This window comes from Mytilus edulis, chromosome 1 (genome assembly GCF_963676685.1).
Source record: "Mytilus edulis chromosome 1, xbMytEdul2.2, whole genome shotgun sequence".
NCBI classification, from domain to species: Eukaryota; Metazoa; Mollusca; class Bivalvia; order Mytilida; family Mytilidae; genus Mytilus; species Mytilus edulis.
Genome location: NC_092344.1, coordinates 602,168 through 626,568, shown reverse-complemented (window position 1 = coordinate 626,568; position 24,401 = coordinate 602,168). Strand labels below are relative to the sequence as shown.

Below are 24,401 nucleotides of genomic sequence, written 5' to 3'. Positions count from 1 at the left end.
TACTTACAAACTAATTTACATAAATGATCTGGCCCCTTTCCTCTCTGTACAAAAAAAGGGGAAACAGACTTACTAGTAATTCAACTTGGTTCACATGAGCAAATGATGAGAATAACATAGTCAACTACTTTTTCTTCAAACAAAAAGTACATGTAGGTTCATAGAAATAATTTGAATTTAACACATAAAATTTCTACATTCAAATTAGATTAAGATATTAAAATAACTTTAAAATCAAAATTCTTCATAAAAAGAGTCATTTTATAAAATAAAACATTCTGATCTTGAAAAGATATAAATGAGATAGACCACCAAAACATTATGTGACCACCATGAATGATTATATAGAATGAAATGATGTAGGTGTAACTATGCTTCAGATATATTCTTATGCCCATCTACCCTCATTTCTTTACTTAGATAATTAGAACACGAGTCTGCCATCACATGTATGTACAGTCCAGACTGACACACCAAGAACTAATGTAAATTTTATAGATGTTTAGCAGGCATGTCTTGTATGTATCTTATGATAAAATTTAAACTTAGGTTATAATAAAATAACTCATCTACATGCAGTGTCAATTGCAAGAAACCTATTTCATAAAAATCTAACCAGACAAGATTCAAACAAAAAATAGAATTATAAAATATTTAAAAATGCAAAACCCTACAAAATAAAATTCTGAGTATAAAATAGAAAATCAAATCTACCATTAGTATGCAAAGGAATTTAAAACAGATTTTAAAATAAATTAACATATTAGATGAATTAGCATAAATTATTGGTAAATCAATCAATGTGAGTTTTATTCCTAATTTAACGAAAATTTGGTTAAAACACAATTCATTCAAGTCTGGTCTAAAATTAGAAAGTATAATTATGTTCCCTAAAACATTATAAAACTTTCAGTTATGAAGTCTTAATGAATAAATAAGCTTTTTAACAAATGATTATGTTAAAACATGCCAAAGTTATAACGCTAGCCTAAATACAAAATGCATTACGTGATAAATTTTGAGTTCCTTTCAAAATTTTCTATGTAATGGCATGCATATTGTGTTATAAAAATTAATTTCCTTGAATTATTTTTACATTAATTGTCATCTTTTTGTTAAAGCAGTAAATGACATGCTGATGAAATGCCGGAATGAATTGTGAGGTGATTCCCCTTAGATTATAAATGTGCGAGCATACAACACAAGTTACCTCCTCTTGAATGGTTCGATTGATAGCATTGGCCCAAGTTTAGCATAAATTTCCCTAAAAAGTTATAAAGATATAATGAAAATTTCTACTGAAGTTATTTTTACTTTTTTAATAATTTTTTTTTTTTTTTTTAGAGAAGACATCTTGATTAAGATTAAAATTGCATGAAACAAAAATGTGACATTAGGTTATCAAATCAGTTAGATATTTGTTTCTTAGTAATACAGTGGCAATATGGTGTAGATTTATAATAACACACCATACACAATCAAGAAAGATATTATACACAGGCTAACTTGCATAATACTGGTAACGTTCCTTGACCACATATAGAAAGAAACCTGAAACACATTATAGGGCTTTCACTATTTAATCAACGACAATTTTTTTACCGGAAAATATGATGTTATCAAATTCAGTGTGATATCCAGTTTGAGCAACAAAATCTGTGAAAATTTTATTAAACGATCAGAGATGAAATGTATATCCTTCCTGCAATCATCCTGCTTGAAAAAGCATAGTTATCTCCCCTTAAACTGTAAACATCTAGCTTGACAAAGCATATTTATCTCCCCTTAAATGAATTTTACAAAATTAAAACATCCATCAGTTGAATATTTTAATATGAAAAAAATAGTCATTAAAAATGAGTTTTGTTAAAAATTTGTTTGTTATTGTTAGATCAAGTTTTTTTGAAAGCTACATGTTTTATAAATCCTTTTAACCTTAACATTAAAAAAATTTCATTACTTTGAAAAATTGTATATGCTTTGGTAATTTTTTTTAAGCAATAAGAAATGTTTAATATTCACTGTCACCTGTAGTTCCCAATTTACATAATTTCTATTTTTTCTATACCCAGTTACTTTTAATGATAAATAATGGTATTACTATATCTGCAATTAGAAAGTTGGTAATTAGCTACCACCAAGGAAAACTAAGAAAATCCTCATCAATATCTCCGTCACCGTTTAAATCTACAAGCAACAAAGGTGACCTAGGCCTAAGTGAAAAAAACTTTAAGTGACAATACATTTAAATTGTTTAAACATATAGTTTTTTTTCTTACAAAAACCCAGCAGTCATAGACATATTTTCTTGAGACTGGTTAAATCTATTTTGATTGTTGCAAACACTATATAAAACGCCAATAGGTCTTGAAATTTTGAAAGATTTCTTTAGTTGTACTTGGGTCAATTTCATATTTTTATTGTTTTCTAACCATCGAAATAGAGGTACCAATAATAAGTTCCAATGTAAACATATATGTATTCCAGCTGGGTTTTGATAATAAATGACTACTGTTTTTTTTATTCAAGATGATGATATTGATTTATATTATCATCATAATTTACAGGTTAGAACGTTGGTTGAACACCAAATCTTCTTTATGGCAAAATTTCATAAACAATCTTATCATATCAAAATCTACTTGTATTCAATTAAATGATTTCTAAATAAAGAAAAGTACTTTTAGTATTGTCACTAGCTAAATTGTGAAAAGTGTTTTGACAAAAAAATCCAAAACCTCAATCCCCTTTTCCATCAGTGCACGCTATACCTAATCCACCTTCAAAAGTGAAATAAAATTGTAAATTCAAAGGAAATTATACAACAAATAGTCCTTAGTTTTAAAACAGGCTAAATGTCTGAGACCATTATAACATCTTATTTTAGGTATCTAAGAAAAAGATAATAATTTTTTGAAACTAGTGACATCACTTACTCAAATTATCATTTTATTATCAAATAGGGGTGGTGGTAAGATGTGGTTTCATACTGAGTTCCTGAAGATGCTTAATTCCAGAAAAAGGCCCTTCTGTTCCTCTCTAATACATTGTGTTGCAAAACAATAAAGGTATTAAGAAGAATTAAGATTATATATTTTTTTATATTCATTGAAGTTGGAAAATATGTGAGCATTGAGAGTTACCTCAATATGCATCAGGAACTGGATAAATTGAAAGGAAATTGTTTTTCAAGTTTTCTGTCTTGTTTTTTCTTGTGAAGAGTATATGAACTTTTCAATAATTTTTTATAAAATTGTGTGGAATTTTTAAGTATCTAAAAATGTTCATGTGAAATTCTAGAAATGTAAGAGTTCATTTGAAAAACAACTTTTCCCCGTGATTTGTGAGAGGGATTTATTTACAACACCGTGAATATTGATATATGGGAGGTAACATCTAGCTAATATATAGAACTATTTACTAATAATATAAAACACACAATACACCATGTAACATTGAATTATATATATGTAATGTACAATACTGATCGTAATGATAAGGTCAGATTTCTGCATCTCTTATGGTGTCAGACCACCAATTACTCCCTCCAATTTAGAACGTATGTAAAAGTAGTCCTACTTTGACACAAAATAGTGCTTTTGATGTCATTGTTTACTTAAACTAACCAACAAATTTGCAGAAATGAAACTTTTGGTGAAAGGGAAATATATTTAGACCATTTTGAGCCAAAATTCACTTGTCTATGAGTTTGCATTAAAAATTCAGGATTAATGCGCTACATAGTACACTAATTTAAGATTTCCAGAAAACCGGGAGTTATTTTGGTAGTACCTGTCTTTTCAAAATCAGAAATTTGTTACAAGACTTTAAACATTGGTTGAAAATTGGCATGTAGGAAGGTGATACATGTACAATTCAGGATATACCTGGTTTCCTTGAAGTTAAACTTAAGGTAAAATACTTAGAAAGCTGTGAAAATTGCAAAATTTGGTTGAACAGATAGGGATTTTTAATTGGTGGTCTGACACCTTATCTTAGTACCATTCAAACATTCAATTTTCTAATTTAGACATTTTGGTTGGAAAAATATATGTTGCTCATTGGCATTTGAATCCATTCTGATCAATTAATTGCAAAAATAAAATTCTGTAATTTGTTTCGTGGTACTAAACCTGGAAATTTACAAAACCTTGTACCCTTATTAACAATAATAACCCTTTTTTTCTCTCTTAATGCCTATAAAAATGTTTTTCTAATATCCCCAGCGGTATCTTCACTTACCAAGATATGAAATACAATGACTGTACAACAATAGACTTACTTGACTTGCTGTATATTTGTGTTTTCTCTGAGTCTGTCCACTCTGTCCTCGTCAGTCGAAGATGTGAGGGGGCGCTGTATTGGCATTAGTGCAGAGTCTACGGACATTCCAGGATTACCCCAGTGGTCCACTCCTGTACCCCCTATCTCTCCACCCCAAGCTGATCTCATCCCAGATTTACCCTTCACTGGACTGAAAATATCAATTGATTCCTAATATCAGTGTATATAGTGAAGAATACAAATCATGTTCTTGTTAATAAATACATGCCATTTTTATCAAATCAGCTCATGTATAAGCAGGGAAATAGGAACTCCCAAAGTTGTCGTTCGTGTGAGGCCTTTATAGCCAGTCAACATTGTCAAAAACCACCATCATTATCCTAATGTTGTAGTTCTCTCCAGGTACTCTGGCCTCTTCAACCAATAAAAACTGGTTGCCACGAAATAGACAAGAGTGTTTAACATGGCATTACACATCAACAATCAATTAATGAGGTCTTATTTTAATTTAAGTTACCTTTTATACTTGATATTTACCTGAATCTGAAATCTCTGGGCAAGGCGAACCCTTGCATTGCCTGTAACCTGGTTTTCATTACTTGTTTTTTGAAGTCTCTTCTTGCATTACCATAGCCATTGAATATATGATCACAGAATGACAGATGCCCATTCATATACATCTAAAATATCATTTAGGATGTGTTAAGACATGTTAACAGTATAGCATGTTAACATCAACTTGTCACAATTTATAGAGTTTTGTAATGAATAAAACTTTTAGGCAGTAAAAAATTAAACTAAAAGTCAATTATGCAAATTGATAGGTTAAGTAGATAAAATGTGTTGTGTATAGATTGTGTTTATTCAAAGCCTTTCTTTTGCATATTAACGTAACATCATAAACATAAGAGTCAGCTAGCAACATCTACATGAAATAAATAGTGCTAAATTTTCAACAGAGCTATTGAATTTATATCTATTGATTTCATTCATAATAGGACTCACAAGAATCATGCCAGGAACTACATTATGCCGAGTAAGAAGAAGAGGTGTTGTGTGATGTGACCCTTCAGCTGCCGTATTAATATCATATTGAAAAATCCTATAGGTATCATTCCGTCCTTGAACACAAGGTTTAGTCCGATTCCTATTTTGATTCATATAAATTTCTTCCAACATATCTTCTGCTGAATTAACATATGGAAATCTGAAAAAGAGACCAGACATATTTCTGTGGAATTATATCATCTGAACACTTTGTATTTCCCTTCCCCTGTTGTGTCATTATCCATCAGGCTGAAATAACTCTTTCTGCTTCTGTTACAATGGTGCCCAAATTTTGAAAGTCTACCAATAATTTTCTATTTTCACCACTGCACACCAAAATCTGAGATTTTATTTTGAAAACTTTGCATATCAATTATTTGTTTGATTTTTTTAGACACTTTTCTCAGCCGTCTTTAAAATTGTCAACATAGTCTTAGAATTTCAGTACAGTGAAAATTAAAGAAGTGAAATTTTTTTAAATATATGATAATTTATCCCGAAAAAACAGTAGGAATTCTCGTAATATGAATAAAACAAGATGTGGGGTGCATGTCAATATCAAATATAACCACAAGATGTATATAGGGAACTGAAAGTTGACTTACAATGATGAAATAACGCTGATAACAATAACTTGTGATTCTGGAGCTTCAGTTGAAACAAAATCATCATATTCAATGTCAGTGATCTGTGGAATGTAATGTCTGCTGCAGCGACAAGATGGCCGCTCTAATCCTAATAGCTGTTGTCGAATAGCTATTGGACAATGGACTTTGACAGATGACAAGTCTATATGGCTTAAGCTTGTTAACTGTCTAGACACAGGAGCACTAGATAAACTTGTTCTAGTACTTCTAGTGGATCTTTTACCAGCTGACCTGAAAGTAAATTTAGATAAAAATGCATGATTTCTTTGTATACTATAACAAACAAACAAATCTACAAAATGTGTTTCTAATGATTTTTGGGTAAGGAAATTTCAAAGAGAAAAACAAAAATACTTCTGTCAAATGATAAAAAATTTCTTCCAATTCAAAATTATGCCATGTCATCAAATTTTTATGTGATGAACTCCAATGGTAGCTTGTCAACAAGGTTTATTTATGGCCAACCTGCAATCAAATTTAAGTGTCAAAATACCACCCCATTCCCTAAACAATATAATAATCCTACTGTGTTAATCTCTCTAGGACAGCTAATGCAGTGGGTGACACATCATCATCACCGATCTCATGTGGCTCGTCATCAAACTTAACCACTGATGCCACAGCAGACTTCCTTGCAGTGTCTTTAGGTGTGGTCCGTGATAAAACTGGAAATAAAAAACATGCATTCATTCAAATTAAACTCTTTTAGACCAGATATTATTATAATTGCACTGCAGCATATGTAACCAAACAAATTACTAAAAAAATTGTCTTTTGAAAGTGATAATAATTCTAAGGATACATGGTCAGGTTTGACATAAAGTTAAACTTCAATTAGCTGCACCATCCCTTGAATAATATAACCAACACAAAATCAGATCACTCATCAAAATGTCTCATCTGCATACATCTAAATCTATTAACAACACAAAATTTAGGTCAAAGTTATGACACCTTTTACACAGACATGTACTCCCTTCAGTAAGCTTTCTTATCGCTATTTTACGAAAATTTTCCTTTGATCCTGCTGACTGATAATTTCCTTTCTCAGTACAGTCGAGTGATATGAAAAATTACCGCTAGAAACTAAGAGGGCATGTGGCATTGTCAATGACATTGACAACATCGTCATAGGTAAAATAGCAATAAACAGATTATCCTTGGTCATCTCAACTTGATTGCTTTTCTCATTTTCAAGCGAGAAAATCAATATCATTGAGATGATCATCAATTATCTATAAATATCACATATTTTTAATTCATCATGCTTTGTTACCAAGGAAGTTAATTCAAAATATTTAATCAGATTTAAAATGCTGCAAATAAAATCCACATACCAAATAAATTATGAACAAGTCATGCATAGTTATTGAGAATAAGAAATTCTCCAAAATCTTTAATATGGGTACTGGAATGTTAAGATTAGGACAAGGTCATGCAAGTTGTGACTGGCTGAGATGGTTACTGTGTTAGCTAACGATTTACAACTTTTGGCTGGTCATTGTTGAATATTTGAAAAGGATTAACAGTATAAACTATTTCTGACAATTAATGGTTCCTGTTCAAAATTGTCAAGTGAAATAAAGATTAATTACATATGGCATTTAAGAAGAATTATGTCATTTGGGTAGGTAAATCTAGTGTTCTTGTTGAATTTGGCAATGAAGTATTTTGGGGTTGAAATAAGACTAATAAAATAAGATAAATATTACTTTAAAAATATGTAGGCTATCAAATTAGGAAATCCAGCAGGCATTTGAATTTTGAACTTGCCCAAATAATCTTCCTGCAAAAAGAAACAAACAATTTTCTTTCTTATTTCAACCCTTGCAACTGGTATTTCTGGTTTAAAGGATTCGCTCGGGAAATATAGGACAGGGATTCGGATTGTATAGGTGATCATTTAGATAGGGTTAACTTTACCTTTCTTTAGGCAAGAACGGGCTAAAATAAATACATGAGTTGGTAAGTCATAACATATGCAAATCCAAATAATAGTATCAAGTAAAAAGTTATATTATCTACTAATTATAAATATGAATTTGGCTGACCTTTTCTTTTAAAAACAATAAGCCAAGTTTAATCTTGCTTTTCAAAGTGACATTGAATTTGGTTTAGTTGTTTAGTCAAACACAAATCTAAATTCACAAAGTAATAATAATTGAACCTTGATTCAGACATTTTAGATATCTTACAATATGCATCAAATTTTCCTGAAAATAAAAATAAAATATTAAATACCCTTGAATTTTCTATGGTGTCCTGATTCCAGAAATTTACAAAATTATTTGGTATTCTTTAATTAAATCCTCTGTCAGTTATTATATTTAAAGTACTCTAAAATAGCAGTAAATCATGTATACACCTTCTCCAGTACAGAACTTTAACTGACTGTTAGGATATAAGAAAGTATCATAAGTTTAAAATCCTATTTCCTTTTGCAATTACCTAATGGTGCTGATGGGGCTCTAATTCGTCTGTCAGTAGCCAGGTCAAGTACTGGTCTCTGGCTTGCTGGGTCTCTGTCCAGTCTTTCTGATATTCTAGCTGATTGTATCTTGCGTCTGTAATCTGTAAATTCAGGTCGGTCTTTCATTCGGCTGATATCAGGGGAGATAAGTCCTATTGTTACACGATAATGTTCCATCCAGTCGTCAACTAAATTTCTACAATTTAAAATTACAATGCAAATTTACATGTTACATACAATATATTACAAGAAATAATTCATAAAGGTTTACTTTTCATGACTGCTTACAACTTTTATTATTCTAAATTTACATAACTTGAAACAAATTATACTTTACAGCCCTCAATGTAGTCTATTGAAATGGTCGCTTGGGCGTTTTTAAAAGCTGATTGGTAACCAAAAATTTATATCTGGTCACCATTTTGGCAATTAGAATATTAAAGATCTGGGAACCAGAAATTTTTGGAAATTTGCCCTGATCTGAGTCTGGTTTTAAAAAATCGCCTGAGCGCTGGACAGTAACACAAATTTATACTGTATTTCAAGCGCCTTTTAGATTTAAGCTTGATCTTATCAGCGCTTTATTGCATCAGGCAATTGTAGGTCATTTGTAAGCATTGACTTAAATTGGCACAGATCCATCTATTTTCTTATTTTGCTCTCAGTCTAACCCGAATAATGTCAGTCTTTATATTCCGCCGATCTCTGTCTAATCTCTGATTGCTAAATTAACCTCTATAGGCTATAGGCTGCTAGAGGGCGCAAAATTATTGGGTTCACTCTCAGTCACAATTTTGACTATTATGTGCCATTAGTAAGAAACCCATTAGCATTTGTGGATTGTTTATTAAAAGCACATGGTCGAGCCTCCTTCATGATTTCGTCAGTAAACAGATGAAACAAGGTTGGCGACAATTTTGTAACTTGTTCTCATAGTCTACGACATAGATTTAATAAACTACTGGCTACAATTTCTACAACGATTTCAGATGTTTGCTTGCTACTGCAAAAGTCTGATGAGATTTTTTTTTGACTGGGCTTCAGACTACCGCTAAACGTCACAGATTGTTATATAAAGCATAAAATTAAATAAATCATGTGATTATTTTACAATTGATTTATACAAACTATTTTCTACACTCAACAATATTAAAAAAAACACAGAACAAAAAAATAGTATTTTTATTCAGCAAGGGTTGTTTAGCTAGAAAAAAAATGTAGGCGGCCTGAAATTATATCCTGGCCACTTAAATTTTGATTTGGCCACTTCATGCTGTTCATGTCTGGTCGCCAGTTGGCCACTTCATTTCAGAAGCTACTTTGAAGGCTGCTTTGTTAAAACTGTAAACAATAACAGAAATGGTCTTTTGTTTTCTTGTCTCATCTTTGTTTTTTATTTAAAGGAATTAGATTTTTACAATGATTCAATAATGTTTAACATCAATTGAAATTTTGTTTTCTCTGTGAATATTGCAATAAAAACATTTCACAGCATGTGACAATCTAATAGTATTGATTTTTGTATTTCACTTTACATTATTTTTCTATAACTAGGAACTGATCATTTCCAAACCATTTATATTATAAGTTTAATTGAAAACATTGTATGACTTGTAAATAATTAATGTTTATGTAAATAATTCAAGTTTATGGTATTGCAGATCTCTAGTCCCAATCTATATAATTTTTACTTGACTGCAAAAGACAACATATTTTAACCTACTTTGCTTTTCTTTGTAATCTTGGATATTATTTGTATTTTACTAGAGTATTGTCTCATGTCCAATTTATCTGTATTCTTTTATTACCCAAACCTAACTAAACCTACTTTGCTTTTCTTTGTAACCTTGCTAAGTCTCTTTCAGATTCGTGCTCATACTGTAGTTTATCAGGAAACTCTAATAACTTCTGCATTTCAGCTATGTGGGCTTTCACCTGAAAGTAATTATGTACTTTTCTTATTGGTTATCAAAACAAAATTAAATTTGTATGGAATATACAATATTTTACAATATTTTTTTATTTTCCAAATTCAAGGGCCCATTAAGAGAATATAACCTTTTAGTGTCTGGATTTTTTTGTCTTTGGGTTCCTTCCTGTTCAATGAAATAAACCTATCATTTTCCCTTTTTTTCAGCTCATACAAACAATATTCATATTTCAAGCCACCATTGCAAATTGTTTAATTATAGGAATTGCACATGGTTAATGTGTCTAACAATGAACTAATGATACATCCAGTGGCAACAACAAAAAAAACAGTCATCTACTAATTATATGGGCATAAAAATTACTTTAAAAATTCAGAAAAAAATTTAAAAAATCTTTGGATTCTTACTTGTAGTCAAGAACAAGACCTCCATTAATTAGAGCTTTGTAAGGCAATTTTCCATTATGATTTCTATGTTACAGATTTTTTTCAGACAGATCCAATTTTCAAATTCTGTTGAAATGTTATTCTTTTTACCTTTTTCTGTTTTCCTCTGTTCTTCGTTTTGGTTTTTGGTGCAAAAATTCTCATAAGCTCTTTGGCTGCTCTTGAAGTAAAGTTAATTCCTGTAAGTAATTGTTCCTAAAAAAAATTGCAAATTAATTTAAAATTAATTTTAAGAAATTGATAATATAGAAATGTAAAAAATATAAATAATTAATCAAAACACTTATGGATAATTAACAACTATTAACCAAGGATGTCATTAATAGCTCAGTGGAAATTACTTCATTGTTTGACAAAAATATGTAATTATCTTTTCAGTTACAGTATATATTTGAATATAATGACAATATAAAAAAGAAAATGTGTTATGATTTCCAATGACAAAACTCTCTACAAGAGACCAAATGACACAGAAATTAAGAACTGTAAATATTCGTACAGCCTTCAACAATGAGCAAAACCCATACTGCATAGTCAGCAATAAAAGACCATGAAATGACAAATGTAAAAGAATTCAAATGACAAATCTAATGGCCTAATTTATGTACAAAAATTGAACAAAAAACATATGTAGCACATCAACAAACGACAACCGCTGAATTACAGGCTCCTGACTAGGGATAGGCACATACAGAATGTGTCCGTGTTAAACATGTTAGTGTTGGTTCCGGCCTCAGGGAAGATAAGTTATATAGCTAACTGTGTAACCTTCTTAAAATACAGTATTGTTGTTGTTGTTGTTGGTTCTTCTAATATTTTCTTTAAATTTTTTTTTTAAATGCTGTGAGATTTTTTGATTTTTTTTTGGAGTGATCAAGCTGTTTCTGAAATCTAGGAGAAACATTATTGCTGTCACTTTTCCATTTTTAAAACCTGATCACATGATTATTGATTACTATCTTGCCATTTTACTCACATTGTCTTCCTTCTCCACAGCTCCTGTATAAGGTAAGATAGGAAACTTGGCTGTTTCTTTCTGACAGTTGAACACGATGGCCATACTTGTCTGACTATAACATCTGAACACTAGGTGGCTATTGAGCTGGGAAAAAAACATATTTTAATTGTTTATTGCTGTTGAAAGGTATACAGTATTAAGCTTTCTGTGAAGTGAGGGAGAAAAAGAACACAGTTGACTATCTGTAATGACTACTAATGAGTATGATTTATTTGATCAAAATTGCAGATATCAGGAGAAAACTAAAAATTACATCTCTTTTTGTTGTATTAAACTTCTGGAGTCGATTTCACAAAAAAACTTACGACTAAGATTGATCGTAAGTCATGAACAATTCAGTATACTTAAGATTAATCTTAGTCGTAAGTTTTTTTGTGAAATCGACTCCAGGTTATTCATTTCAGCCAAGCAGGATAGTTATAGTCAATATTGACAAAGATGTTACTTTATATTTGTAGTGATTCAAAAGAATTCCTCCTGAATTTAAGGAGTACCAACTATTGTTAGTCAACCACAATAAGTTTGTCATGTTTTGTATTCTATTTTAATTTTTATTTTCATATTGGAAATATAAGATATTGTGAAATATATACTACATAAGTGTTTAAGACAGATACATATCCATGTAAAATTTCTTTCTTTGTGCAATTTTTTTTTTGTAAAGATCATGTACAGTCCACAAAGTGTAATGATTTGTACCTGTAATATAACAAGAGTCCCCAGTTTAACATACCTGTAATATAACAGGAGTCCCCAGTTTAACACTACCCATCGGCCATTTCCATCTCTGTATAACACTACCTTCAGTGTCGGTTAAATGACCTCCCTTTGCTGTAGACAAAAACCTACAATAAAAAGTAGAATTGTTAAAGTTATTTTAGTGTTGTAAACACGGTGGATAGTTGACTCATTGGCAATACTTCTTATTTTGTTTTGTTATTTTGTTAGCCTTAGATAAAATGAGACAGTTTTGAAAGAAATATGATTTACAATAATCTTAGACTAAAAAAAAATACTTTAACAGAAATTATAATATGAAATGTATTAAATTTATCTTGTTAATTTAAAAATAATGTGCCTTAAGCAGACGACACATTCAGATGAATGGCAGTTTGCCCAGTCTAAGCTTCCATTTCAATGTCTTTTTTATATATCTTATCAGTGTTGTGATATCCTTTGAAATTTGTGATTCTTGGGGACATGACTTCTAACAAGTAGATTTGATGGATCTTATGATGACAGACAACAAAACCTACCTCATATTTTAGAACAATTGTGTTAGGAGACCTCCTTATGTTATTTTCCTTTCTCTTTCTTACCTAATATTTTTACTGGTATTGCTAAAACATACACCCTTGCCACAGGGAGTAAAACAGGCTAGCATTCTAGGATTGTTGCCATCATCATATGCCACCAAGTAATATCCTGGGCGACCATATCCTGCAGAACTAAACATTATAGCTGGCTTTCCAGAGGGGTAACTGACAATAGTTAAGGATAATGCACTGTATCTAATAAATTGTGAAAAAGTTTTATTTTAGACAAATTATGTAAGTACCAAACAAAAAAAATATTGTAATGTTTATAAATGTCACAGCCTGTATTCTAGTTACTGTGGATTCATTTTCTTTCATTTGTATCAATTTTCATGGATACAACAAAAAATTGTATTTCCATTGATATTTGAATTCATGGTTTTACCACAGTCTACATTCAAGCCTACAGAAAATGTGTACTTCATTTGACATTTAATTCGTAGTTTACTGGTAACCATGAAATCAACGTTGATATCTCATGAATAATAATGAATCCACAGTATCATTAATTTCAATGGCATCATTAACAAAGGATACTAAACAAAACTAGTTCCATCATGAACTGTGGCCTGTATGAGTTGTTTCCCTTCATTTCTATCATCTCCAATGATGGGTATCCGGATTTTCCCTGACTTTCCTAATACTGGACTATCTGTTTTTACAGGTGACTTTCTGTATTTTAGAAGGACTTCTTTTTTGTGGTCTCCATAGTAACGAACTACAACTGGCTTATCTTTTCCTTCATCAAGATCATCTTGTTGCTGTTGTTTTCTAAAAACAAAGAACAGTACATACAAAACAAAGGATAGTTTTTTTTATTAATTTATCAATTGGTTTGTCCTGAAAAATGACTAGGCTTAAATACTAATCTGATGAAAGTAATTGTCAAATTGTTAAATTGAGTGATTAGATCTGAAGATTGAAAACCAGCTTGGTGTCAAATACTTTCTCATTATAACCTTTTTTTTTTAAATAACTGGATATAAATAACATTACATATATTGCAAAATATACAAGAGTTTATCATTTTTAGGTTATAGCACAAAACTACAACAGTTTATCATTAAATTATGCCCCAATGCTACCTAATAAATAAAAATATTTAAAACTGAAATACATACACTGTCTTAATAAGTTCTTTGAAAGCTTCATATTCTTCTTGCAGTTTCTTCCGGTCTACTTCTTCTACGTTGTTGTCCATTATTACACCTAAAAAGTCAAAATAATGTACTTTAACTGTGCATTTGCATTCAGGGAGCGCAGATCAAATTTATAGTCATAGACATAGTGTGTTAATTTACATTTTTTTATTGATATTTTATCATGTGGTTTTCTATGTTGTGATGTTATGCTATTGTTTTAGAAAAAGGGAGAAGGTTTGGTACCATTAAAACCTTTAATCCCACTGCAAATGTTTGCACCTGTCCTAAGTCAGGAATCTGATGTACAGTAGTTGTCGTTTGTTTATGTAATTTACATGGGTTTCTCGTTTTTTTATATAGATTAGACCGTAGGTTTTCCCGTTTGAATGGTTTTACACTAGTAATTTTGGGGCCCTTTATAGCTTGTTGTTTGGTGTGAGCCAAGGCTTCGTGTTGAAGGATGTACATTGACCTATAATGGTTTACTTTTATAAATTGTTATTTAGATGGAGAGTTGTCTCATTGGCACTCACATCACATCCTATATCTTATTAATTTCAAATCTTGCAAGAAAACACATTTTGTTCTTAATATAAGCTGATGTTTCTTGAAATAAACAAACAAAAGGAGATATGTCTCATTGGCAATTAGATTATATCACATTTTTTATTTTTTATAAATTATTAAATATTTTCTTTCTAAAGATAATGTAATATCCTAGAATGGGAGAGAACTTCATATACTTTAGTTCAATAACAAATCTTTAACAAGGATACTGTGAAAGTCTAGATGGGAGATAACTCTATATACCAGGAATCAATAACACATCTTAGAAAGATTTTCATAACAGTTTTAAACACTTTAAATCTTAATCAATATCATAAAATTACAGTATACCAATATTTAATCTTTTGTTGCTGTTGGTGATAAACATATGGATCTCACTATTTCAATTCAAATGTAAATTCTCATCATTTTGATAAACAAATATAAAACAATATTCTATCTAATAAGTTACACAAACCTTTTTTGTCTTTTAATGAAAAACTAATTGTAACTAAAGCAGTTGCTGAAAAATAGTGAAAAGTATTAGAATATCATCATGTGTCACAATCAATGCGATATTAATCTTATTTCTTCTTTCCAAACGTTACTTATCTTATCTGTTTTGCTTTAATTTAGCAAATGAAATAGGGTTTAAACAAAAATATTGTATGTTTGTTTTAAATATTACAACAGGCAATTTTCAGTACTTTCTAACTTGGAAATGTTTGTACATATATATTGACTGTTTTTTAAGGATTTGTGTATAAATATTCAGTTAAAATAATATCAAGGAGGTGTTAAAGGTGTTAAAGGGCTTTGACTTCCCATAACTGTGTCACACAGTTGGCTCAATATCTTTAATTGTTTTTACATAGGCGGTAATGGTAACGTTTTTTCCTGTAGCTCAGTCCATATCGTAAACTTGGATATGTATGATAGCTCGTTTCGAAGCTGTGACATTTTCACATATGTGGTTAAATTTTCGGGGTACGAAGTGAGATTACTTTTTCCGTAAATTTGCAAACCCCGAACATCCTTTTGTGATGCGGCTCCTTGTGGTAAAATATCCCCTTTTTAACACAATAAGTTCTTTGAAAATTTAATACTTTGAACACATTCAATAGCTCCATAGTTTTTACACATTTATTCTATGTTCCTCTACTTTCCTAATCACCACAAATAATTAAGTTCAGTCATTTGTTAAAAATAGAAACATGTCCAATATCACTACACAGAGATTTTTTCTTTACACATGACTTTTGAGTTCCTCATTTCGAGGCGCATTAGGGATGTTGTCCCAGTTAAACAATTTAATTCATTCCAAGAAATGTTATTTGACAAGGTAACAGGTTTAAAACTGAATACAGTAAATTTTTTCAAAAGACAATATTTTTATCAATTAAACTAAAGCACTTCAATTAGAAGAAAAACAGCAATATGTGTAGATATCTTGTTTTAAATTAATTATTTTTCTTATCACGTTATTGTCATATGTAGGTTTTTTTCAACTGCAGTCAAGAAGCATAATTTGCCTATCATATCAAGCCATTAAAAGATTGTTACAAGTGTAAAGGAGTTGAAATTTGATGGCAGTAGAGATAATTAGAATATCTTGGTTAAAACCCTAACCATAAAGACATTATTATTAGAGACTATGTAAACTTAGTTTAACTCCCAACCATAAAATGACTAACTAACTTTTGCCAAAACTAGATCAAGTATATCAAAAGTCACTTTTGGAAAAAGGAAGTGTATAGATAAGAGGGGATTTAAAACAGTGATCATAAGAGAGGTCATCCTATACCCTGAATCTAATACACATTATTGGGGGGGAAAGTATTAAAATAAAATTGAGATTATTAAAATTACTGCCTCATCCAAGTATAAATATTACATATTAATTTAGTTTGATTCAAAAGACAGCTGCAGTTATGTAGGATAATGGAGAAAGGTGTTTGCTGATCTGAAATTAAATAACATATTTTATATATTAAGGTTCTCATACCAGCATAACTATTAAATGTTAGATGGTTGTTAGTTAGTTGTTAGTACTAAAGATCAATCTGATTAATAGAATAATTAAGTCGAGGATAATATATATGGGTATAAAGAAGTATACTTATCGTAACCTATCAAACGGCTTACTCATTAAGTCAGATAGATATCAAAATTATCATTTTTGTGAATCATAATTAAAACATTTTGACAACTCACATCTTGGATCAGATGGCGTTTCTGCAATATTGGAATAAGCATCATCGTGCAATCCCTTTCTGATATTTGGTGAGCGTAATCCAGCGACTGTAAGTGGAGAGGAGGAGAAAAAATCTAATTATTATAAGCATTATATTCAAATAAACATGCAAAGTGGTATAATGAATTGTTCTAGTTTCGTGGATAGTTAAACTTTACTTTTTTTTAAAGGCGGCCAGTTAATTTAATATATTATGAAAAAACAGCCAATAAAACTATTATTGAATCAAACTTTTTGCAAATCTAATGAAAGTTGCCAAGCAATTGAAAAAAAGCATGAAAATAAAAGCATGAAATTCCTAAAACTCCAGCAATGATATAAATGATCCACGAAAATAATAAAAATTCATGCTACTTAATCAATGTACAGCTTTTAAAACTACATTTTTAAATCATTTTAATGCCTCATATGCATACTCATTGATAAATTTTTACAGAAGTGCAAAAAAGCCAAAGTGCAAATAACAGTAACTTCAAAACTTAAAAAATCCTTTTACTTTCATCAAAATATTCATAAAAAAATCTTAGCAACCTTAACGCTGATTTAAAATAAAATTGAGAATGGAAATGGGGAATGTGCCAAAGAGACAACAACCCGACCATAGGAATAAACAACAGCAGAAGGTCACCAACAGGTCTTCAATGTAGCGAGAAATTCCCGCACCCGGAGGCGTCCTTCAACTGGCCCCTAAACAAAATTGTATTTCAATGCTATTTACGTATACATGACAATATCTATTTTTTACGATAGTATGCTGGACTGGTGTGAGTAACTGCAGGATACATGTGTAAATTTGAATCCTTAAAATGAAGATGTTAGCTATAAATTTAATATTATTTCACTTAAAGTTTCCAAACATTATCAAATTTTGTCCTGTAAAAAGAGACATATGAGAAAGAAAGAGGCATTAAATGACAACACAAAGGCTACTCATGCATTTTAAAGTTCTAATAAGTAATTATATAACACAAGATACATGTAATAACTAAGTATATAACATGTTTATAAATATAAACTATTTATAATCATTAATATGTCTATATAAATTACAATAAAAATATAATCACAATATATAAATAAATGTGAAAATAGAATTTTTGTGTAACAGTACTTTTGTTTATTTTAACTAGGCTAACATGACTTTTCTTTATTTTTCATTTAATTGGTTTTAAAATCTATATGATTAAGATTAAAAGATATTTCTACAAACTACAGTTGAACATGCAGTCTGAGTAATCCAGTTTTTTGTCTGACTCTTAATAGAATACTTTGTTGACCATGATCATGTGTAGCGATGATGTTAACTTCACTTCATGCATTCAAATTTCGTTATGTTTTTGAAACAAAATATCTTTTTTTTATTACCTGGCAGTTTATCTAGAAATGACACAAAAAATAAATGTATACTTGAAGATTGATTGGTTGATTGCTATATAACATCAAATGAATTTCACAGTCACATTTATATTATTCTAGATAATGAAATGTTGAAGTTATAAGACTAGACTCTGCTTTATACTCAACCAATAATGCTGATTTCTAAATCAAATTAATATTCTAGCTCATCTGGTTACAGTCCAAAAGAAGACATGCCATCCTTTTTGGACCCATCATTCTGAGTATGAGAACAATAGTCTTTGCTCTTGCTCTTAATAGCTGTATACTTTAACATAGTATGCTGAGCAGCAAAAAAAAAAACAACAAATAAAAACAGGGGAGCATGAAAAATTCTTGATGGACCAGGAAAGGAGATAAAAAATATCTGCAATATTTTCCTGTCATGTTTCCTGACAAATACTGAATGCCTTACAAATCTTCCAGCAACTTTATGTACTTAACACACAAAGCATTATATTTTTATAATGCAATATATACAATGCACAATGAATTTTGACTATAATACTTTAACCTGTGAATGTGCATTTATGTTTCCCTCATACATTGTTTGCATTTTATTTGACTAAAAAAATATGTTACCTTTAATGCCTAAATTACTGCATTAATAAAACAAAAATATCAAGTGTACCCAGACCTAAAAGCAAACCTAGTTACCATGCTTATAAAATTTGACTTGAAATCACAACAAACTAATAATTTCACTATTAAGTGCAGGACACATGCAATCTGCAGTGCAATGATGCAGATTTATAAATATTTGTTTTACCCTTTCTAGGTTTATATATCGGCTGATTAGGAGATATTCCTATAGAAAACAAAAACACAATCTTATTTGACAACATAATTGTTCATTATCACATTAAAGCAATGGTGATGTTAGGAATCATGACGTTAGTCCTCCCGCCACAAATTTTAAACTTCATCAAGAACTGAACAAGTTTGAGACCCTACATATTGAATTGACTGAATGACTAAATAGTTTAATACAAGAGGCACAGGATGATTTGTACTGTTGCAATACAAATTATCAAAAGTAAAATAAAAATAAGAAAATGTGGTATGATTGTCAATGAGACAAATCTCGAAAAAGAAACAAAATGATATAGAAATTAACAACTATGGGTCACTGTATGGCCTTCAACAATGAGCAAAATCCATACCCATAGTCAGCTATAAAAGGCCCCAAAATGAATAGTTTTTGACAGTGGTATAACAGTACAACAGAAGAACAAACTTAAACACAGTTGAAAAAGTTTTAACTCATCAGATGTATATACTGAAATAGAAATAGAATCTTACAAAAACACAGAGTGAACCTGGCAAGGTGCTTATATATTCCCACAACAATAGACACTAAGTACAGATTTGTGAGAGAGGACTCATAGTTACTAACAGCTACATTGTAGTTCAAAGCCATTAACAACTAATAAAAAAAAACATGTGCATCTAAGACTCAAACATCAATCACATTATCAGTACACATCCAATGGATTTAGTGTAAAGCATTTCCAGTTTTATCACATATACTACATCAGCTTCAGGAGACCTATAAATCCTTTATTAGTCCCTTGCAATATGTTTGTCAGTGATGAAAGGAAAAATGTTTTAAGAGTCCTTTCCAAAAATAATAGTCATTCACTTTAATTAAATGTTACCTCTAGACCTGTATTATGATACATCTGAACTTTATAATACAGAAGTATTTTTGGTAATTATACAGTTTATAGAATTGGGAAAGTGTTTTCCTTTAGATTTGACTCTTGAATATCAAATGTTTATTCACTTTCCTAACCAGTGGTGTTTACAGTCCTTATAAGGTATACATGTATATGTTGTATTAACTAATTCCAAATAATCTTACATTAAATATCATATCTGTTTAATATGTGTGGTCATAACAATTCTATAATATGCTAAAAATATTACATAAAGATGTAACGATTTTAGTCTTAATCTATTTTTTCTGACATAATATATTTAGAAATCAAATTTGAAAGTTTACAGCTTATTTAAGGTTTTATTATGAAACTTAAATAACAAGCGCTTTAATAATTGAACAGAAACATAACCAAATTAGTTAATTTAACCTATACAAATTATGAAATCTTTGTTCACTGTTTTACAGAAACAAGTAACAGACCATCTATTATATATTTTATAGCGTGTATTATATATTTTATAGCGTGTCATTTACTCCTAATTACATCAAATTTAAAAATCAAGATCAATGAGATATTGTATTAAACTATTTAGTCATTCAGTCAATTCAATATGTAGGGTCTCAAACTTGTTCAGTTCTTGATGAAGTGTAAAATTTGTGGCGGGAGGCCTAACGTCACGAGTCCTAACATCCTAACTTGTTGACACGCCAAACATTGATTTATTGTTTGAATTGAATTTACTATTGATCCTAACATCAAATTAATACCTTATAAAAAAAAGCATTAGTCAGACTTTCTAACAGATTATATTAAATGTAAAACTTCTGATATTCTGATACTCAATGTTGTAAATAAAAATTGTATAAAATTGGATTAAAGCATACAAATCAATACTTAAGAAGGAATAAGACATGAAAAATAAAAGTTATTTCAGGTTTGTAATGCTACATTTTACTTAAAGGTAAACCAGCAGCATTTAATTTAATCAAATCACCCTATGTAACGTTCAACTTGCATGTAATTCAAAATATCATAGTACATTGTAGTACAATAGTTACAAATATATTATATCTATTTCTGTTTTTGGCTTTTAAGTGCAAGGCATGCAATTTCTTATATATATATATATATATATAAATTGTTTATCAAAGTTGGGCAATACTTAACCAGTTTGGGACCGAATCACTTAAATGGAATATAAATTCACTGTGCACAAATAAATAATATTCAAGAGAAATTTATTACATAGTGCAAAATTTCACATACATTTGTTTGTAAAAGAAACAACTTTTTGCTCACAACTTTTCTGAATACATCATGGTTCAATGAATTTGATGCAGTTTCGGAGAGGCTCAGCTTTTCAGATCCACAATCTTAGCAACATAGTTGATACATTTGACCTTAACTCATAATACAAATTTTACATGTATCTGCACGGCAATTATATTTAATAAGTCCTAACTAGTGAAGTTCCAGGTATAAAATTGAGAATGGAAATAGGGAATATGCCAAAGAGACAACAACCCGACCAAAGAGCATACAACAATCGAAGGCCATGAATGGGTGTTTAACACAGACAGAAAATCCCTAATTGGAGGAGGTCCTCACAAGACTAATATAACAAAGGCCAGAGGCTACTGACTACAAAATGTATGTACAAAAAAGGCAGAGGGGTTGAACATGTTTTGTGAGATCTCAACCCTCCGCCTATACCTCTAGCCAATAGAGAATAAAGAAACACAGCAATATGCACAGTAAAATTCAGTTGAAAAAATGTCCAAGTTTGATCTCAGAATAGCTAACAAAAGAAACTAAGCAAAATGACAATGATACATAAATAACAAAGGACTACTAGCAGTTACATTATACTGACAAGCCAGCTCCTGCAGACCTTAATTAAACTGATTGAAAGATTATGTCTTACAGTCTTCATTATACGAACAGACACTTTCATAACAGTACATGTATTAGAAATAAGTATGTTAAGCTGCTCTGGAATTGACTATAGTAAGTTTAATGATCTAATAGCTTATTCAAAATTAAATCAGTTTAAGTTAAAAGTTCCTAACTGCATTAAGTGATTAAAACACCATTAACTATTTAAATGCATTTACCTTTTACCATATAGTTTAAATTGCATTTATATTTTCAGATCAAAGCATTTGTTAATTACTACTGGACGTATAATAAATTAGCCATTATCAATTAATATATGCCCAACGGAATAAGATTTTGTATTTTTAATTGATTTCCATTTTAAATTATATCTAATAACGTGTTATCCTTTCACAATGCATGAAGAAGGGAACAAAAGAATACCCATTAAAGCATTAGAAAACTTTTCTATTTACAATTGAGGTTTAATTATTGATTTTTCCATTTAATACTTAACAACTCTTACGAGTATAGGATATCTGAAGTAGGTTGGCAAATAAATTCATTTAACATGTATGGATTGTGTGTGATTTACATAGCGATAAGACATTATCGGAACAACCAATTCAACACAAGATATTGTACCAGTTTTAAGTGTTTGCTTGTAATGACTCTTCAATTGTGTCCAGGAAACCAGATTGTTTGACTCTGTTAAAGTCAATATCAGTTTTATAAAAGAGTCCAAAAACTACACAAGAAATTAATAATATACAAATCAATCTGCTAAACTATAATACAAATAGGTTTACAGGACCTTATTTAAAAAAAAGTTTTATCACTTGAATACTATCTGTAAATATATGATATATATCTATATATATATAGAATCCATGCATTTGTTAGTAAATCTATGGAATAAGAATTCAGGATGAGGTACATTTCATTTACCCTAAAATAGACAATTTATAGCAAACATGGGTACAAATGAACATTATATATTTTAACTTTTTATGTAAACTTAAGAACCAACAATTCATTGTTGGAAGGAATGATACATTCTTTGAATGATACAAATTGACAAAATGGTAAAAGAATTATAAATGAATTGTGAGTTTGTGTCAGACCTTTTATTTTGCACAAGCATAAAGCACCCTTAAAAATAGGGTCTAGTGTTAAGTAATGATTGAATTTAAATTCACATTTATAATAATTTTATGAGATGTCTTGGAACATCTGAGAGATCCATGGGTCTATTAAACATCTAAATAAAACAGATATTACAGAATCTAGAATGTGTTGGCCATGCCAGGGAAGTATATTTCTTACTGATTTACACATGATACTTTATAATATTAGTATTATCTGGGTCTCGAAAAAATTAAAATGAAAAAAATGAATAATGAATGTTGAAAGAAAGGGTTATTAATGTGACCTACTTGACCCTCTATGATCCCTTGATGCTCTACCTCCTGCTCGTACTTCTAGTTTACTTCTTGCTACTGACTGAGTTGACATTCGACTATCGCTTCTTTTTGGCATTCTATTATCTCCCTTTGAATCATCTTCAATTATTTCTGGTATAAGAGGTCGGTTTGATATTTTTTTCACTTTTGGTTTTGAAGATTTATCTAACACTGAAGTTCTACCGCCAAGGACATCATCGTCTTCGTCATCACTATGAGTATCCCGCAGTGAATTAAAATACTGTTCTTTAATTTCCACCGTCTGCCATTCCCTCTGTACATAAATTACATCGTTAGTCAATTCTTTCCATGTTGACATCAACTGATATTCCAAACTTTTTGGAACATGATCAGCAATATCATCATAAGAATATAAATATTTGGCTAACTGCTGAAGAATAGTATATGATGTACTTTTAGTGTCTTCGAATAAATATTTTTGTGAGTCCTCATCATTTGACAAGGCACTATCCAATCGATTTTTAATGTTTGTGACTGACTGGTTAATATTTGGCAGCAAGCTTTTCTTTCCCAATCCATCGCCAAATGGATCTTGTTCCTGGTGTTTTAAAGCTTCCCTGTTCTTGCTAGCTAAGTAGGCAGCTACTTTAGGATTTGGATGTGCAAATCGTAAAGCTTCTGGTAACTCCTCTGGTGCCTTACGACAACGTTTTGGTATCTTCCTTTTCACCTCTTGTTGAAAGAAATAGATTTCTTTTTCATTGTAAAGCACATCATTTGCTGCCATTCTTGTAATCCATAGGTTACTTGCTTGCCAAGCTTATCCCTCAGCCATATCTATCAACAAAAATGGTTTAATTTTTACTTTAGTTTATATAATATTAAAAAATCATTCATATGCGATCAATTCTAAACACAACAGAAGTGCATGGTTGTTTTAAA

General features: G+C 30.2%; 1 protein-coding gene across 31 annotated transcripts in view; it reads right to left on the bottom strand.

Annotated features, from left to right (window-relative positions):
- Nucleotides 1-24,401, bottom strand: part of LOC139521003 (uncharacterized) — a 33,808-nt gene that overhangs the window by 5,348 nt on the left and 4,059 nt on the right. For 2 of the 31 annotated variants that reach the window (XM_071314268.1, XM_071314278.1), the window contains exons 2-22: nt 23,472-24,296; nt 19,266-19,304; nt 17,062-17,148; nt 15,326-15,370; nt 14,281-14,368; nt 13,697-13,930; nt 13,163-13,324; nt 12,577-12,688; nt 11,802-11,927; nt 10,916-11,020; nt 10,295-10,383; nt 10,172-10,189; nt 8,427-8,644; nt 7,902-7,922; nt 6,505-6,643; nt 5,937-6,209; nt 5,290-5,491; nt 4,822-4,964; nt 4,283-4,474; nt 1,211-1,264; nt 8-44 (exon numbers count right to left, since the gene is read on the bottom strand). In XM_071314268.1, coding sequence (XP_071170369.1) covers nt 11-44; nt 1,211-1,264; nt 4,283-4,474; nt 4,822-4,964; nt 5,290-5,491; nt 5,937-6,209; nt 6,505-6,643; nt 7,902-7,922; nt 8,427-8,644; nt 10,172-10,189; nt 10,295-10,383; nt 10,916-11,020; nt 11,802-11,927; nt 12,577-12,688; nt 13,163-13,324; nt 13,697-13,930; nt 14,281-14,368; nt 15,326-15,370; nt 17,062-17,148; nt 19,266-19,304; nt 23,472-24,246 — 3,156 coding nt within the window. In that variant the 5' untranslated portion in view covers nt 24,247-24,296 and the 3' untranslated portion in view covers nt 8-10. Of the gene's footprint in view, nt 1-7; nt 45-1,210; nt 1,265-2,738; nt 2,781-4,282; nt 4,475-4,821; nt 4,965-5,289; nt 5,492-5,936; nt 6,210-6,504; nt 6,644-7,901; nt 7,923-8,173; nt 8,192-8,426; nt 8,645-10,171; nt 10,190-10,276; nt 10,384-10,915; nt 11,021-11,801; nt 11,928-12,576; nt 12,689-13,162; nt 13,325-13,696; nt 13,931-14,280; nt 14,369-15,325; nt 15,371-17,061; nt 17,149-19,265; nt 19,305-23,471; nt 24,297-24,401 lie in introns of all 31 variants that reach the window. The other 29 variants (XR_011663992.1, XM_071314357.1, XM_071314226.1 and 26 more) reach the window with 21 other exon arrangements.